This window comes from Tetrao urogallus (genome assembly GCF_951394365.1).
Source record: "Tetrao urogallus genome assembly, contig: scaffold_177, whole genome shotgun sequence".
Classification (NCBI taxonomy): domain Eukaryota; kingdom Metazoa; phylum Chordata; class Aves; order Galliformes; family Phasianidae; genus Tetrao; species Tetrao urogallus.
This window is the reverse complement of record NW_027638882.1, coordinates 680-17,135: the sequence shown is the minus strand read 5'-3', so window position 1 is coordinate 17,135 and position 16,456 is coordinate 680. Positions and strand designations below refer to the sequence as shown.

The window sequence follows — 16,456 nt, the reverse complement described above, 5'->3', positions numbered from 1 at the left end:
GGGAAGATTTGAGGGATTTGGGGGAGGATTTGGGGATATTATAGCAAACGAGTTTGGGGGAAGATCTGGGAGATTTGGGGGAAGATTTCAGGGGGAGATTTTGGCAGATTTGGAAAGGGTTTGGGGGGGATTTTGGTCTGGATTTGGGGAGGGACTGGGGGGACTTTGGGGAAGACTTGGGGGTCTGATGGGAGGGGGTTGGCAGATTTGGGGGGGATTTTGGGGCTGTCCTGGCAGGATTTGAGCACTGAGAGAGCACAGATTTTGGGGTTCCCTGGCTCAGATCGGGGCGCACCCATCAGCTCCACCCCACTGCTCCCCACATATTTCCCCCATAACCTTCTGGGGCCGCCCCATGTCATTAAGTGCCCAGCCTTAATTAAGCACCCAGAACGTGTCACGACCTTAATTAAGCACCCAGAACGTGCCAATTAAGGACCCAGAAGGTGCCACGCGTGCTAATTAACGCCCGCAGATCAGTTTATAGGGTGGGACACGGAAACAGGGGGCGGCCAAAAGTCGTCACCCCATTCCTGGGCTGGGGGGACGCACGTCCCCAGTGCGAGGCACTGAGATCAGAGCTGCTGCTCTGAGACTCGGGGTGGAATCAGATGGCAATGGGCTCTAAGGGGCCTCCCTGGAACAGAGTCCTTACGTGCCCCCATGGAGTGCAGGGAGGGGGGCGGGGGCTGGGAACACAGGGGGAAGGGGGGTCCTGGGCAGGGCTGGGGGCAGGGCTGAGGTTTGGGGGGTTGGGGGGAGGTTCAGAGCACATCTGTGTAGGATCCAGGGAACATCTGGAGATATCTGGGCAAGATTTGGGAGACGGCTGGGTGAGATGTGGGGGACACCGAGCAGATCTGGGGGATGTCTGCACAGGACTTAGGGGATATCTGTGTAGGATTTGGGGGGGTTGGGGATATCCGGGCGGGATTTGGGGGACATCTAGGCATGATTTGGGGGACAGCCAGGCAGCACTGGGGGATCTGCGCTCAGACCCACCCGAGTCCAGGATGTGGTTGTTGCGGAGGTCCAGGATCTGGATGGAGCAGTTGAACTTGAGCAGGTTGCCCAGCTGCGCCGCGTCCTGCAGCCCGTTCAGCTTGTTGTCAGCCAGGTAAAGCTCCCGCAGCGTCACGTTCATCTTCAGAGCCGTGGCTGCGGGCAGAAACGGGGAGATTTGAACCCAAAATGGTGCTGGGGGGGCGGGGGGGGGGAGGAGGGGTTGGAGCAAAGTGGGGCTGAGAGCGTCAGACTGGGGGGGAAAGGGGGAGAAAGCATCTCAGTGCCCCATATGGTGGATGTGGGGAGGGAGTGGGAGTTGAGGTGAGATTTGGAGGCTCTGTGGAAGAATTCTGGGGGCCTTGGGGGAGATTTAGGATGAGAGTTTTGCGAGGCCTTTGGGCTGAGTCTTGGGGGCTGTGGGCAAGAGTTCAGGGGGGCTTTGAAGGGGGGCTGGGGGTCTTTGTGCAAGGTTTGGGGGTGAGGGCTTTGGGAGGATTTGGGGCAGGATTTTGGCAGGGGGGGTCCGTGGGAGTGAAGTTTTGGGGGTCTGGGGAGTGTTTTTTGGGGTTCTGGGCAGGATTTTGAGGGGATCTGGTGGACTGGGTGGGATTTGGGCACAGTTTTGGGGGGCTTAGGGCAGGGTTGGGGGGCGGGGCGGAGTTGGGCAGGATGTTGGGGGCTGTGGGCAGGGTCCTGGGGGGGGCTTTGGGCAGCATTTGGGGGAGGTTTGGGGGTCAGAAATGAGGTTTGGGGGTTTGTCTGGGCAGGGCTCTCCAGCCAACACCCCACTGATGCAGGGGCACGTGCGAACGCGTCTCCCTTTCCTAATTAATCCACCCTAATGAACAATTAACCCCACAGCATTCCCTGGCTCTCAGCTCAGCCCCGCTGGCTGTCATCAGCCGGAGCCCAAACAACCGCTGATTCATTAGCATAGCGATTAATTAAGGTAATGAGGGGCTGCCCACCACAACCCACACCCAGTGCCTGCAGCCAAGGGCAGAGTTATGGGGTTACGGGGGAGCCCTGAGGCCAGGGTTCGCTTTGGAGCTCAATTTTAGGGTGAAAGTTCAGTTTTAGGGCCATTGGGGTTGGGGGCTGTTAGGATCATTGGGGTGATAGGGGTTGGAGTCATTAGGGACACTGGGGACATCGGGCCATCAGGAACACTGGCGCTGGGGTCGTTAGGGTGGTTATGGGACGGGGCTCGGCTCTCACCCAGCAGCATGAGCGGCCGCCCCGACAGGCTGGCGTTCTCCAGGTGCAGCACAGCCAGGCTGCTGCTGATGCGCAGCGCCCGCGCCACAAACGGCGCCGAGGCGTCCAGCAGGGGCGTCCCGCGGGCGTCCAGGTACTGCAGGCAGCTGGTCTGCGGGAACAGGGCAGGGGCTGCAGCCGGAGCCACGGCGGGCCGAGAGGGGCGGGGAGCCGCCATGGGGGCTGCGGAGGCCGCGGGATCCTACGGAGCGGGGGTGGAAGGGGCCCGCAAGGTCATGGAACCACGGGACCCAGGCACCCACCTTCCTCATCATGTGTGCGGCCGCCTGCCAGCCCCGCGTGCCGATGTGTTTGTTGAAGGAGATGTTGAGGTGCGTGGCCGACTCGTAGTACTCGATCATGTCAAACAGCGCCGAGGCGCCCTGAGAGAGCGGGGGAAAGAGCGTGAAAATGGGGCAGGAGGGTGAAAGTGGAGATGGGAACAGACAAAATGGGGCAGGAGGGTGAAAGTGGAGATGGGAACGGCCAACGTGAAGCAGAAATGTGACAACCAGAAATCAGTGTGGCCAAAATGGGGCGGAAAGGTGAAAACCTACGACTCCCTCACGGTGGCCAACAGCTTCCTTGTGGCGGCCCACAGCTCCCTGCTGGTGGCCCACGTAGGCTTTGACGTTTGGGTGACCCCACATGGAGCCAAGAGCCCGGTGACCCCACGGCTCCTCACTGCGATGCTGTGAGGCGCCATTGGCACCTGCCGCCCCGCCACCGGTGAAAACCCTTCTTAACCATTTCCGTGGCTTTTAACCTCATCCGCTTCCCCACCAGGTGCAGAACTGACCACAAAAACCACGAGGCTCCCTTGGGTCACCATGAGAACCACTCACGTCCTCATCCAAGCTGGTCTGCTCCAAGTCGACGATTCTGAACTGCAGCCTCTTGAAGATCTCCTCCAGCGCCTCGCACGCCTTGTAGTCCAGCTTCTCCCCTGGGGAAAAAAAAAAAGCAACAGAATTGGGCAGTTTGGGTGTGGAAAGGTAAATTTCTGCCGTGTTCGGGGACTGCGGGCAGCTGGCCGGTGGGAAAAGAGGGGAGGGGGCTCCAGGGCCTGGGACCCCGCAGATGGGAGGTGCATTTGTTGTCGTATGGCCATAAAATTCATGGGATCTACAGTGCTTGGGCTGGGGGAACCACGGGATCCTCCAGTGGTTGGGTTGGAAGGGACCTTTAGGATCGGGGAACCACGGGATCCTACAATGGAAGGAAGAGAAGGAAAGCAAGAACCAAAACCTCAAACTTTTAGCTCGAAGGATGGCAACAGAACCCAAAAAAGGGTTTTTCTGGGGTTGCTTGCACTCCACTCAACCGAAGGGCTAACGATGTGAAGTCCCAGTACTGTCCCTAATGTGGGAAATTCAATTAGCACAGAACGAGGCGCTCACCTTTGAGATCCAAGCAATCTATCCTGGGTGCCAGGTCCTTAAACTCCTGGAAAAGAGCAAAAGGCAGCATTTTGCCCCCAGAAAGGGGGGGACACTAAAAGGAGGAGAAAAAACAACAAACTGGGACAAATCCCAAAGCTGGGAGGAGCTGCGGGCATCACACAGCCGTGTTTGCTGACCAGCAAAGCTCTCAGTGGGATTTTTGTTGTTGGGGTGAAGAACAACACGGGAATTTCCATCTCAAACAGCAGCTGGGAAACTGAGCCCGGCCCTGAGGCACAGCATTAGGGGAAACGAGGCAAAACACGGCGCTAATTAACGGCATCCTTCATTAGGGCCGTGGGGCAGGAAGCACGCGGGGCACAAACAACGGCTTCCACTCGGGCCGATCCGCTCTACCTGGATCTGCTTGAGGAGTTTGGGGATCTGCTTGCAGCTCAGCTTCTGGCACGCCTGCTTGTAGGCGCTGACGATCTCCTCCACCGTCACGTTTTGGGCTGAAAAGGCACAGAATCGGGGCTGTGGTTATGGATGCAGAACCCCGGGTCCTCCATGGGATCACAGAGATCGGCAGCGTCCCAATGGGAGCAGCAGAGGGAACGCATCGACCTGCAGGCCCCGACGATCTCCGTTAATGGGATTTACTCCACTAACGATGACCCGCTGCCCTGAAAACCCCAAAGCTCCCGTAAATGAGCATCTGTTCCACTCCAGACCCCAACAATCTCCATTAATGGGGGTTTATTCTACCAACCGCGACCAAAACCCCTTAGGGACACCAAAACAGAGTCCTGGGGGAATCCCAAACACTGAGCTCCAAAGGGGCCCCAAAATGGAGCCATTGGGAACCCTAAAAATGGAGCCCTGGGGACCCCCATGTGAAGCATGGAAGGCACCAAAACGGAGGCCTGGAGGGCCCCTAAAAACAGAGCTATGGGCGACTCTTAGAGCCATTGGGAACAACTAGAAGCCCTGAGGGACCCCAGAACGTAGCCACAGAGCCCCAAAAATGGAGTCGTGGGGGAAACTGAAATGGAGCCTTTGGAAACCCAAAAAGTAGATGCAAGGGTGACCCCAGAACAAAACCCTGGCAGACCCAGAAAATGAAGCCCCAGGGGAACCCAAATGAGCCCTGGAGGATCCCAAAATGGAACCATGGAGCCCCAGAAACTGAATCGTGGGGGACACCGAAATGGAGCCATTGGGAGCCCTAAAAACAGAGCTCTGGAGGACCCCAAAACAGAGCAGGGCCTGCAAGATGGGAGCACAGCCTGGTAACCTAAGATGGCACAGGAAGAAGAGAGCGATCCCACAGCTCATAAATAAGAAATTAAGAGGAGGAATAATTGATGCTCATCGGCAAAGGATGCAGAGGACGGAGATCGCATGGGGGAACCCGATACGGGTCGTTAACGGGGGAACCGAGTTCAGAGCAGTGTGCTGTGAGAGCACGGGATCCTGCAGTGGTTGGGGTGGGAGGGACTTATGGGGTCACGGAACCATGGAGTCCTGCAGTAATTGGGATCTGTGGGGTCATGGAACCTTGTTGGATTTGACCCCAAACCAAGAGCCGTTAAGTGGAGTCAGTCTTGATACCCATTTTGGGTCCTGCAATGGTCCCGGTTCAGGATCCACCAAAGCCCCTGTCTGGGCCCCATGGAGACCCCATTCCAAGCCCCACTGAGGACCCCATTTGGGTCCCACCGAAGCCCCCAGTCTGGGCCCCACGGATCCTGGACAGCGACTCAATTTGGTCCCACACCAAAGCCCAATTTAGGACCCCTGGAGCCCCCAGTTTGAGCCCCAGCTTGGCGCCCACCAAAGCCTCACCCTGAGCCCCCTGAGCCCATTGAGCGTAGGGATCCACTGAACTCCCATCAAGACCCATGAAGTCCCAGACGCACCAAGACTCCCATCTAGGCCCCACAGAGACCCGTTTTGGACCCCACAGCAGACGTTTTGGACTCCCAGACTCCCACTTCAGACCCCACTGAACCTCCGATTCCAGACCCATTTACACCTCGGTTCGAGCCCCAGGACGGATCCATTTTGGGATTCACCAAAGCCTCTGCTTCGGGACCGCTGAAAGCGCCGGTTCCAGCCCACGGAGGCCCCACCGCGGGCCCCACAGAGGCCCCATTTTGGACCCCAACGCAGACCCGTTTCTGACCCACGGAGCCTCGGCTCGAGATGCCGGCCCGGACCCCGCGTGGCCCCACGGAGCCCCGGTTCGGATCCCACCGGGCCCAACCCCGGCCCACCGAACCAGCCCCTCCCCACCCCGTTACCGTGTCTCCACGGATCCTTGGGCTCCACCGCCCCGGACACGATGTCCTCATCGGACGGGAAGGTGACTCGCTTGGCGCCGGGCCGCAGCCTCCCGTCCTCGGCCCCCGTGGGCCCCGGGTTGGGCTCCATGGTCTCACCGGGGCATGGCGGGGCCGGGCCGGGCCGCAGCCGCCGCGCAGCGGAGCGGAGCCGCGCGCTCAGCGTCCGCCTCCGCACTTTCGCACTACCACCGGCACGCCAACATCAGAAAATTCTGTTAAAAAAAAACAACACGAGAACTCGTCGGGAACGCGCGGGGCTAACGGAACTCTTCATTTGGTTTTATTCTACTTTTTCTAGACCGCAACGCGCGGCTCGCGGCGAATCTGCGGCGGCGAATCGCCCACACGCGGCGCGGCCGCCGCACTTTCGTCACAACAAGGAGAAACGGTCATGAAAATAGTAATTAGAAACAAACACAGTACGAGGGGGTTCCAAAAATACAGGGACGCGGAAGGAGGAGGGTAGGAGGTCATCGATCGCTGGTTAGAGGGACTCACAGCGATTTAGTGAATGTGCGGAAAGCGAATACACCGTCCACGGGCTGCGCGTCGCAGAATGATGACGTAAACGGAAAGCGCTGTCGGGAAGCGCGCCGGATGCGCAGCAGCTGAAGGTGGGGCTGGGCGCCAAGCTGAGGTGGGGGGCGGGGGTTCAGAGGTCACGGGGGGAAACTATTGGGAGGAATTAAGTTGGGAGAAGGTTCTGGGGGGGGGGGGTCCGAGGGCCTATGGGAGAGGCAAAGGCCTCAGGAGGGGCCTTGGGGGGGGGTCACAGACTTATGGGGGGGCGGGGGCAGAGGTGCACTGGGGGTGTAATTGGGGTTTGTTGAGGGGCATAAAGGGCTGGGGGGTGGCTGAGGGGTTTACTGGGGGGAACAGGGGCAAGGTGGGGCATGGGAGGAGGCGCAGGAGTCTCTGGGGAGGGTCAGCGGTCTCGGGGGATGCTCTGGATGGGGCGGGTTAGAGGCCTATGGGGAAGGGCACAGGTCTTGGAGGGGGGTGGGAGAGTTATTGGGGGCACGTCGGGGTCTATGGGGGGTTTCGGAGGGTACAGAGGTGTCTGGGGGGATTATTGAGATGGATGGGAGAATTGGATGGGAGAATTACTGGGGGGGCAGAGAGCTCTGGGGGTTTCTGAGGAGGCCATACAAGGTCTAAGGGGAGATCACTGGCTGGCACAGATGGCCTTGGGGGAGCTTCTGTGGGAGGCTGAGGGGGCCCTGACTGGTCCATTATGGGGTGGGGGGAGGAGAGGGTTCAAGGTCTTGGGAAGGATCATTGGGGGATTCTGAGGGGTGCAGAGATCTATGGGAGGGTCTGGGGGGGTTACTGGGGAGGCTCAGAAGACTCCAGGAGGGATTATTATGGGGGAAGATAACTGGGGGGGGGTATATTGGGGGTACCAGGTCTGCAGGGGTAATCGGGGGGACAGGGGCTTTTGGGGGGGGTTGTGAGGTATATGGGGGAATGCTGTGTGTGCATCACTGCGTGGGGAAAAGACCTGGGGGGGGCTTTTGGGGGTGTGAGTTATATGGGATGTGGATAGCAGGTTTTGGGTCCTGCTGAGGCCCCCCCATTCTGCCCTCCCTCCCCGCAGCTCATGGCCGTCCCTGTGAGCGTCCTCCGCCTCCCACGGGGCCCAGAAGGTTCGGGACGAGGTTTCAGCTCCACAACTCCAAACCGTCGTTGTGGGGAAGCCCCAGAGGTGGCAGAGGTGACAAAAGCCACACAGGCCACGCGGGCAGCGCTGCGCCGCCGCTTCCTGCTCAGCCTGGCGGCCGCACGGGAACAAACAGTGACATTTGTCCTCTGTCAGCACGGCCGGGTCAGCGCCGTGCTGGGGGCCGTCTGGGTCCCCGATGGCACCGAGGTCTGCGGGGACGACGGCAGCGCAGCCGTGGCCTTTCAGGTGGACGCCCTGCAGACGCCTCTGGGGGTGCAGAGAGCTGCGCTGCTGCGGGGACGGGATGTGGTGGCGTTTGGGTTTCAGGTGGCTGAGAAATGAGGGGAAAGCAATGGGAAATTGATGGAGAAATGAGGGAAAATAAATGGAGACGTGAGGGGAAATAAATGGAGTGGTGGTAGGGGAATGGTGGGGTGGGAGGAGATGAAATAGGGGAATGATGGGGAAATGGGGGGGGACACTGAAAGGGCACTGGGGGGCTCTGAACAATGACAGCCCTCAGCTTCACACCTTGGTGTCACCCCCAGTGGTATCCTAACCTCACCCCCCAGCATCCCCCAATGGAACCACAGCATCACTCCAATTTGGTCCCCCTGCAGCGTCACCCAGCATCATTCCTTCGTGTTCTGAAGGGTGAGGAGGGCCCGTAGAAAAAGAGTAAGAGTGAGAAAAGGGCTTCACGGGGAATAAAGAAGGGGGGGGGGGGGGGGGGGGGGAGTTGTTAGAGATAGTTTATAGAAGCAAGAATGTAGAGCTGGTTGGAAAAATAAGGATGACAGACACAGAGTCTGGAATAGCGAGGGGGATGAAGGCCATAAAGATAAAGGTTTGGGAACAGCACAGAGACATCTGGCAGGGAGGTGATGAGATGTACACAGGGCAACAAGAAAACAGTTTGGGGGGTCCCGAAAGGTCAGAAGTTTACGGTGAGGAAGATGAGGATTCTTCATCCCACAACCTCCAGGAGGAGACGACCACAACTGTGCACACGCAATGGGGGGAGGGTCTGCATGCTGATGGCTCCTCAGAAATCTGATGATCATCCGAATTGCTGGGAACTCCTCGTCATGCGCCAGCTCACAGCCCCGGCTGCAGCAGGCTTCTTGCCGGCCGCCTGCAGGCTGGGCGGATCGATCTGTCCCGCGCCCAGCTCAACACAGCACTGAATAAAGCCGACCTGCTTTGCGATCTTACGTGTGGGACTGGGTTTGATTCCGCGTGTCACATGGAGGATGACATTTTGGTCACGTGCACGGAGAGACACTGAGAGGACCTGCGGGTCTCTGAGGGGCACTGGGGGGCTCTGAAGGGGTTCCCCCCCATCTCCTTTAAGCAGCACCGCTCTCCTCGTGGAGCTCTGGGGCTCCCCTCCTCTCCTTCCCATTCTCCCATCGCTTTCCCTGCACGCTTTCCTGGCTGTGTTCTCTTATTCCCATTGTTTCTCACCTTTCTTTGGGTGCTGCTTTTCATTCTAGGATCTCCAACCTTACGGATGAAATAGGCTTCATCTCAGAAAGCAGAGAACATCTTTGGCTGTGAGCTTCTTATTTCTGTCCAGAGAGTCCCAAAGCAGAGCTGTTGGTGGAAGTGTCAGAGAAGGAGATGGAAGCACCGCACATCTCGTTAGAGAAGGAAATTAATTACATGGATTGATTCTCAAGGTGGCGATTTGAGCCGTGGAAGCAGCGATGGGCTTTAACAGCCTGCAGTGCTCCCTACAGAGGCGTCCCTGCAGTGACCAAAGCCCAGCTGCAGGGCGCACAGTTAACAAACGCACAGTTTGCAGAGTGCCGTGGTTAGAACAGCATTTTACAGGTGTTGTAGCTGGAAGGATTGCTGTAATGGTAAGTAATTGACAACCAGAAATAAATGAAAAGCCCACCCATGTCCTAGGCTTGCAGTAGAAAGCTCCAAAGAGAGGAATCTCCAGAAAGAGATTGAGACGCAGCCACCTCCAGATCTGAGGATGTGACAGGCACAGCGAGGAGGAGCAGAAGTTTGCTAAATTCAACCAAATCAAATAAAATGAGAAACATCAAACACAAGTTTTTATGCAGAGAAAGCACGTACCTTTTTCTTCCCTTCAGCCCAGCCAGGAATTCCACCTTCCCTCCTCTGTACTCCAGGAATGCTGCTCCTCCTCTCCTACCTGAGAACCCAAAACCCACAAAGGCAGCTCAAGGACCAGACCAGGAGCTCTTCAACTCACTTTACACGATGCTCTGATGGGGAGCAGTGACAGCAGGAACCACAGCACCACAACAGAGATCCTTCCCCAGCAGCAGCCAGCCCTTAAATGGGGTCCAGGAGAGGTGAGCCAGGCTCCACCCTTCGTTACTGAATCGCCTTCACCTGCGCTCCCACAGCTGGCTCGGTCCTCGCCCCACGTGTTCAATCAGCGCTCCTGGCCCTGACCCAACTGCTCCCATTCGCAGGGCTGTGAAATGACAAATGTGGGTCACTGGGAGCACTGGGTGGCAAACAGCACTCACTGCATCCCCAGCAGTGATTTCAGCCCTTTGCTGTCCGGGCTGCTCACACAGATCGCAGCATCTGCTGTGCCAGCACTGAGATCTGTGCTCCCCCGTCTGTTAGCAGAGTCACCAACTGGCATCCAGGACAGACTGGGACCAAAATTCTTGGACTACGGCAGGTCATCCATCCATAAACCTCCCTCAGCAGACGTCTATTTTCCTTGCTACTGTTGTCCCCTGGCTGTACCGGCACTTTAAGGGCACGGCCCTAAGATCTGATGGAGCACCTGGGGGGGGTGCGGCCCTGCAGCACAGCTGGGGGCAGTTTGGCTGTGGGCGGGGCTGAGCCGGGCTCCACCCCTCCCTGGCCCCATTTAAGGGCTGGGAAGCACAGGGGCAGCATCCAAACCTGGGGAGTGCTGCCTTGGCACGGGGAGGGAGATTCCTTCTCTGTTGCTGGGCTGTGATCTCTTCCTTTCTGGGGATCCTGACTGCGTTGGAGGGCTGGCAGCCATCTGTACCTGAAAGCTGCTTCCTTTGAGCGTGGTGAGCATTGGTCCTGGGAATGGGGTAAGTGGTTCCATTTGTATTTCAGGGTTGTGATCTCTCCTTCTGGGGGTTCCTTGCTTCATTTAAGGGCTGGTAGCTGTAAGTGCAGCACCTGAACCTGGAGACTGCTTTTTCTGGGGTGTGGGATGAGCCTTAGAATGGGGTGAGTGATTCCTGCTTTATTTCAGAGCTGTGAGCTCTGCTTTGCTGGGGGATCTCAAGCTGGGTCAGAGCATCTGTATTTGCTTTGTGGGTTGTTTCTTTTTCAGTGGTTCCCATCTCATAACTTCCAGTCTGGGGCTCCAAGTGGGGTTCATCTGCTCCCACATCATCCTGCTTTGTGGCTGTAATTCACAGTACCATGTATTAATTGCACCTATGCAGAGTTTTATGAGGGCATTCTGTGCATCATTATCGTGTATTAAATTATGTTCTGTATCTTTTCTGACTTCATTTTGCAACCCGGTGGGGTTCAAGGATTGCCTGGGCTCTTCCAGTCAGTGATGTGAGATCAGTGCAGCAGGTAATGAGCATCATGAGCCCCGTGTTGGTGCACTGCTTGTATGCAGGTCGGTTTACGATGCGGTGCAGCTCCCCCACAATGATCACCCAGCTGGATCAGGCTGTTCAAAGCCTGACCCAGCCTCACCTTGAAAGGGGCAGCGCATCCACCGTGTCTCTGGCAACCTGTTCTACTGCCTCACCACCCTCACTGTGGAAGACATTTTCCTTATATCTAAACTCTGTTTTCCCTTGCTCTTTCCTTTGGTATTGAAAGGCTGTTACCAGGTCACCTTGGAGCCTTCACTTCTCCAGGCTGAGCAGCCCAGCTCTCCCTTCTTTCAGGAGCGGTGTTCTATCCTTTAGCTCATGTTTGTGGCTGAGCTCTGGATGCGCTCCCACAGCTCCATGTCTCCCTGCACTAAGGACTCCACATCGGGACACAGCACTGCAGGTGAGGCCTCAGCAGTGCAGAGCAGAGGGACGGGGATCGCCTCCCTTCACCTGCTGACCACAGATGGATGCAGCCCAGGACACGGTTGGTTTTCTGGGCTGGAAGGGCCCATTGCTGGCTCTAGCTGGTACCAGTGCTCCCAGGCCTTATGGGGCAGGACTGCGCTCAGTCCTTTCATCCCCAGCACGTTTTGGTGGTTCTGGGCTGCATTAAAAAAGGAGCAGCCAGCAGGGGCATGGAGGTGATCGTCCCCCTCTACTCTGCTCTTGTGAGGCCCCATCTGCAGCGCTGCATCCAGGCCTGGGGCCCCAGCACAGGAATGGTGTGGAGCTTTTGGACGGGTCCAGAGAAGGGCCGCTAAGATGATGAGAGGGCTGGAGCAGCTCTCCTGTGAAGAAAGGCTGAGGGAACTGGGATTGTTTTTCTTGGAGAAGAGAAAGCTCTGGAGAGACCTCAACACAGCTTTCCAATACTTGAAGGGAGTGCATAAGTGGGGGGGGAGCGGCTGTTTATGAGGGTGGACGGTGATAGGACAAGGGGAAAGGTTTTAAACTGAGACAGGGGAGGCTTAGGTTGGTTATTAGGAGGAAGCTTTTCACACAGAGGGTGGTGAGGCACTGGAACCTGTGCTTTAGGGTCACTTCCAGGAGGATCTGCCCCATGATCTTTCCCGGCACGGAGGTAACACTGACATGTTGGTAGTTCCCAGGATCATCCTTTCTATCCATAATAACAGCTGTGCCTTTTTTCTGCTCACCAGGGACTTCACCTGGCTGCCTTGACTTCTCAAATACCATTGAGAGTGGCTCGGTGACTGCAGCGGTGAATTCCCTCTGAGCTCTGGGACTCGTCTCGTCAGGACCCAAAGACTCCTGGATGTTCGAGTCTGCAGGTGGTCCAGAACCTGATCTCCCATCACAGTGTGAGATGGGGAGGGGGGGTGGTGGGACGGGCATTGCTCCCTTAGTCCCCACCTATCAAACCAAAGGTGAGGGCAGTGTATAATGAGCAGTTACCAGAGAAGATGGAAGCTAAAATGTTGGTGGGTACCTGAGCCTTCTCCTTGTCTGTTGTTCCCAGCTCAGTGCTGCTGGTAAGCAGCATCGTGCACAGAGCGCAGCCACGTTGCTCTGAGAAAGGAGCACTGCAGCGCACGTCTGAAAGGAACACTGCCCTACATCCACAGTGCCTTCATTACTGCGTTGTGTCCCACAGGTGGCAGCGGAGCTGCGGTGCTCCCAAATGCCGTAACGACTGCATGGAGAGGTGTGGGTCTTCATGGGAACAGCCAGGAACCAGAATCTGCATTTCCTGGGATGCCCAGAACCTCGCTTTGCTGGCTGGTAATTGTCTGCCCAGCAGGTAAGGGCAATGCACACCCACCAGTGTTTACCCACTCCATAGCATGGCACAGCACGGTGCTCCCAGAGCTCTTAATTGCACTTCATGGTGCTTAGAAGGCTGCCTGTCCTTTTCTTTCTGTGTTCTCCTTGTCTCTGGCCTTTCACTGCAGTGTTTTCCTTCCCTTTGCCCTTGCTGTTCCCTATTACATTCTCTTGTCCTCCTGTTTTTGTGTTCCATGCCGCGTTCTCTTGGCCGTTGTCCTTGGCTTTTTTACCACATTCACTTCGGCATTCAGTTTTGGTGTTCTCTGCTGTGTTCTCTTGCCCTCCTGTTTTGGCGTTTCTTGCTGTGTTCTCTTGGCCATCATCCTTGGCATTTCCTTCCACATTCTCTTGGCCGTTGCCATTGGCTGGGCATTCCCTTGCCCTCCTGTTATTGTGTTCCATGCCACATTCTCTTGGCCATTGCCCTTGGCTTTCTGTAGCCACATTCTCTTCAGCATTCGATTTTGGCGTTCCCGGCAGCGTTCTGTCGCCCTCTTGTTTTGGCATTTCCTACCACGTTGTCTTGGCCCTTGCCTGGGCATTCCCTGCGGCGTTCTCTTTGACCTCCTGTCTCGGTGTTCCAGCTGCATTCTGCATTGGCCTTCTTTGCCGTATTCTCTTTGGCCTCCTGTTTTGGCACTTCCTGCCATGTTCTCTTGGCCCTTGCCTGGGCATTCCATGCCGTGTTCCCTTGGCCTTCTGTTTTGGCGTTTTGTGCTGCGTTCTCTTGGCCTTTCCTGCTGTGTTCTCTTTGGCTGTATATTTTGGCCTTTCCTGTTGCGTTCTCCTTGCCCTTACCTTGGCTTTCTATTGGGTGCTCTCTTTGCTTTTGCCCTTGCCTTAGCTTGGCTGTTTGCTTTGCATTTACCTTGGTTTTCCATGGGAGTTCTGCTTCCCTTTGCCTGCCCTGGGAGTTCTGCTTGCCTTTGCCTCTGGCACTCTGGGATGAGCTGGGAGGCAGCATTAATGTTCACCTTGACCTGAACCCACAGCTGAATGGGATTTCTAACGATAATTGTATTCACCTGCAGTGTATCTGTAGACCAAACGCTTAACCCAGTGTTGAAAATGTCTCTTACCCTAAGTGCTGCCATAAAAATAACGCCCCATGTTTTCTGTCAAAATAACCTTAGTTGTGATTGTAGTGCAGAATACTGATGTTAAACCAACTGTAACTTCAACCCTATCAATAGCATTAATTATATCCCTAACGTTAATTGTAATTAATTATAACCCTTGCATCATCATTACAGCAATGTGCTCAGGGTGCAGCGCCTTCATTACTGCATTGTGTCCCACAGGTGGCAGCGGAGCTGCGGAGCTCCTGAGCGCTGTAAGGACAGCACGGAGATGCGCGGCTCTTCACGGCAGCAGCAGGAACTGGAATCTGCATTTCCTGGAATGGCCAGGAACCGCACTTTGCTGGCCGGTAATTGTCTGCCCAGCAGGTAAGGGCAATGCTCACCCACCAGTGTTTACCCACCCCATAGCACGGCACAGCACGGTGCTCCCCGAGCTCTTCATTGCACTTCACGGTGCCCTGGATGCTGCCTGTCCTTTTCTGTCTGTGTCCTCCTTGCCTCCAGCCTTTCACTGCAGCGTTCTCCTTGGCTTTCCCTGCTGCGTTCTCTTGCCCTCCTGTTTTGGCGTTCCCTGTGGCATTCTCTTGGCCATTTGCCCTTGGCCACCTTCACTGCGTTCTCTTTGGCCTTCGGTTTTGGCCATCTGTGCCACATTCTCTTGGCCTTTGTCCTCGGCCTTCTTTGACACGTTCCCTTTGCCTCCCGTTCTGGCGTTTGCTACGGCATTCTCTTTGGCCTTCAGTTTTGGCGTTCCCTTCCACATTCTCTTTGGCCATTGCTCCCGGCCTTCTTTGCCGCATTCCCTTTGGCCTCTTGTTATGGCATCCCTTACGGCGTTCTCTTTGGCCTTCAGTTTTGGCCTTCTGTACCGCGTTCTCTTTGGCCTTTGGTTTTGGCGTTCCCTTCCATGTTCTCTTTGGCCATTGCTCTTGGCCTTCTGCATTGGCCTTCCATGCAGCGTTCTCATGGACCTTGCCCTCCATTTTGGGCTTCCCCGATTCATTTTCTTTTGTCTCTGTTTTGGCGTTCTCTGCAGCCTTCTCCTCAGGCCTGGCCTGTGACGAGGCTTTCTCTTCAGTGCTCTCCCTGCCTTTGCCTTCCCTTTGCCTTTGACGTTGCCTTCCCTTGGGTGTCGTCTATGCCTTTGCCCTCCGTTTTGGCGTTCCCTCAGCTGTTCTCCTTGCCTTTTGCTCTTAGCTTTGCCTTGGCCTTCCCTAACGGTCACTCTGAGCATAATCCTAATAATCCTAACCTTAATACATTCTCCCCAATCCTAAACTCTGAACTGAGCTCTGAACCCCAAACGTAGTGTTAATTGCAACCATGACTGTATAGATACCTGTGCAAATTAACCCTGAACCTTCAGTAATGCTTTCAATTGGGCACTGAACCCATCTGTAACCTTCTGTGTACTACTAACCCTAACCCTACAGCTTCCCTGTTAAATACTCCTAACTTTACTCTCACGCCATTTCTTGGAGTGGTGTTTGGCTTCCACCAAAGGGGAAGGGGGTGGGCTTACAGTGGGCATCATTTGTGTCCCAGCATTCCTCCTCCTAAAGAGTGTCTCTGTATTGCAGGTGAAGATGCCTTCGACGCTTCCAGTCGACGACTTCCCCCCTGCGACGCCATCGTCTTTCCAGTCCTCCCACACTCACCGCCAGCTCGGTTCGGTCGAGCCGTTACCCGAATCCCCGCTCCGTTCCCTTTCCATGATCTTCCCGTCACTCTGCCACAAGCCCCTACCACCGCCCAGCTCATCGCAGGCAGCGTGTGGGATGCGGCACTCGGTCTCATTACCGTTCATCCCATCGACCTCCGCCCGGCGATCCAACCCACCCGCACCCTTCCTGAGGGCCCTTCTGCTCCCAGGCCAATCAACGCTTCCTTCTGAAGCGATTTGTTCTCCTTCCTGGCTGCTTGAAGACTCGTGCCCCTTTGTGGCCATTTTGAGAGTTGCGCTGATTTCAGCGTGTGCAGTCAATGTATCTTAATTAAATTGGCTTTAGTTTTACATTCAATTAACGTAAACCAAATTGGCTTTAGCTTTGCCTTGCTTACGGGTTGGGTTAGCTTTGCTTTGTTTGCTCCTAGGCAGGGCTAACCCAACCCCGTAACCAACGCCTGAGGGTCGTTGGAGGCGATTTTGTTCCTTCCCGGCCAGTCTGAGACTCGCGCCCCTTTGTGGCCATTTTGAGAGTAGCGCTGATTTCAGCGCGTGCAATCAATTTACCTCAACCAAATTGGCTTGAGCCTTGCAATCATTTTGCATGAACCGAATTGGCTTTGGCTTTGCATTCAATTTATCTTGACCAAATTGGCTTTAGCTTTG

At 56.0% G+C, this 16,456-nt stretch overlaps 1 protein-coding gene across 1 annotated transcript; it reads left to right on the top strand.

The window, feature by feature from the left end:
* Window positions 1-7,592: 7,592 nt before the first annotated feature.
* GEMIN7 (gem nuclear organelle associated protein 7) lies at window positions 7,593-7,997 on the top strand (the record flags this gene model as incomplete). The annotated part of the gene is made up of 1 exon (XM_079551141.1): window positions 7,593-7,997. One exon carries the CDS (start codon window positions 7,593-7,595, stop codon window positions 7,995-7,997), a length of 405 nt encoding a protein of 134 aa, XP_079407267.1.
* Between the last annotated feature and the right edge of the window lie 8,459 nt (window positions 7,998-16,456).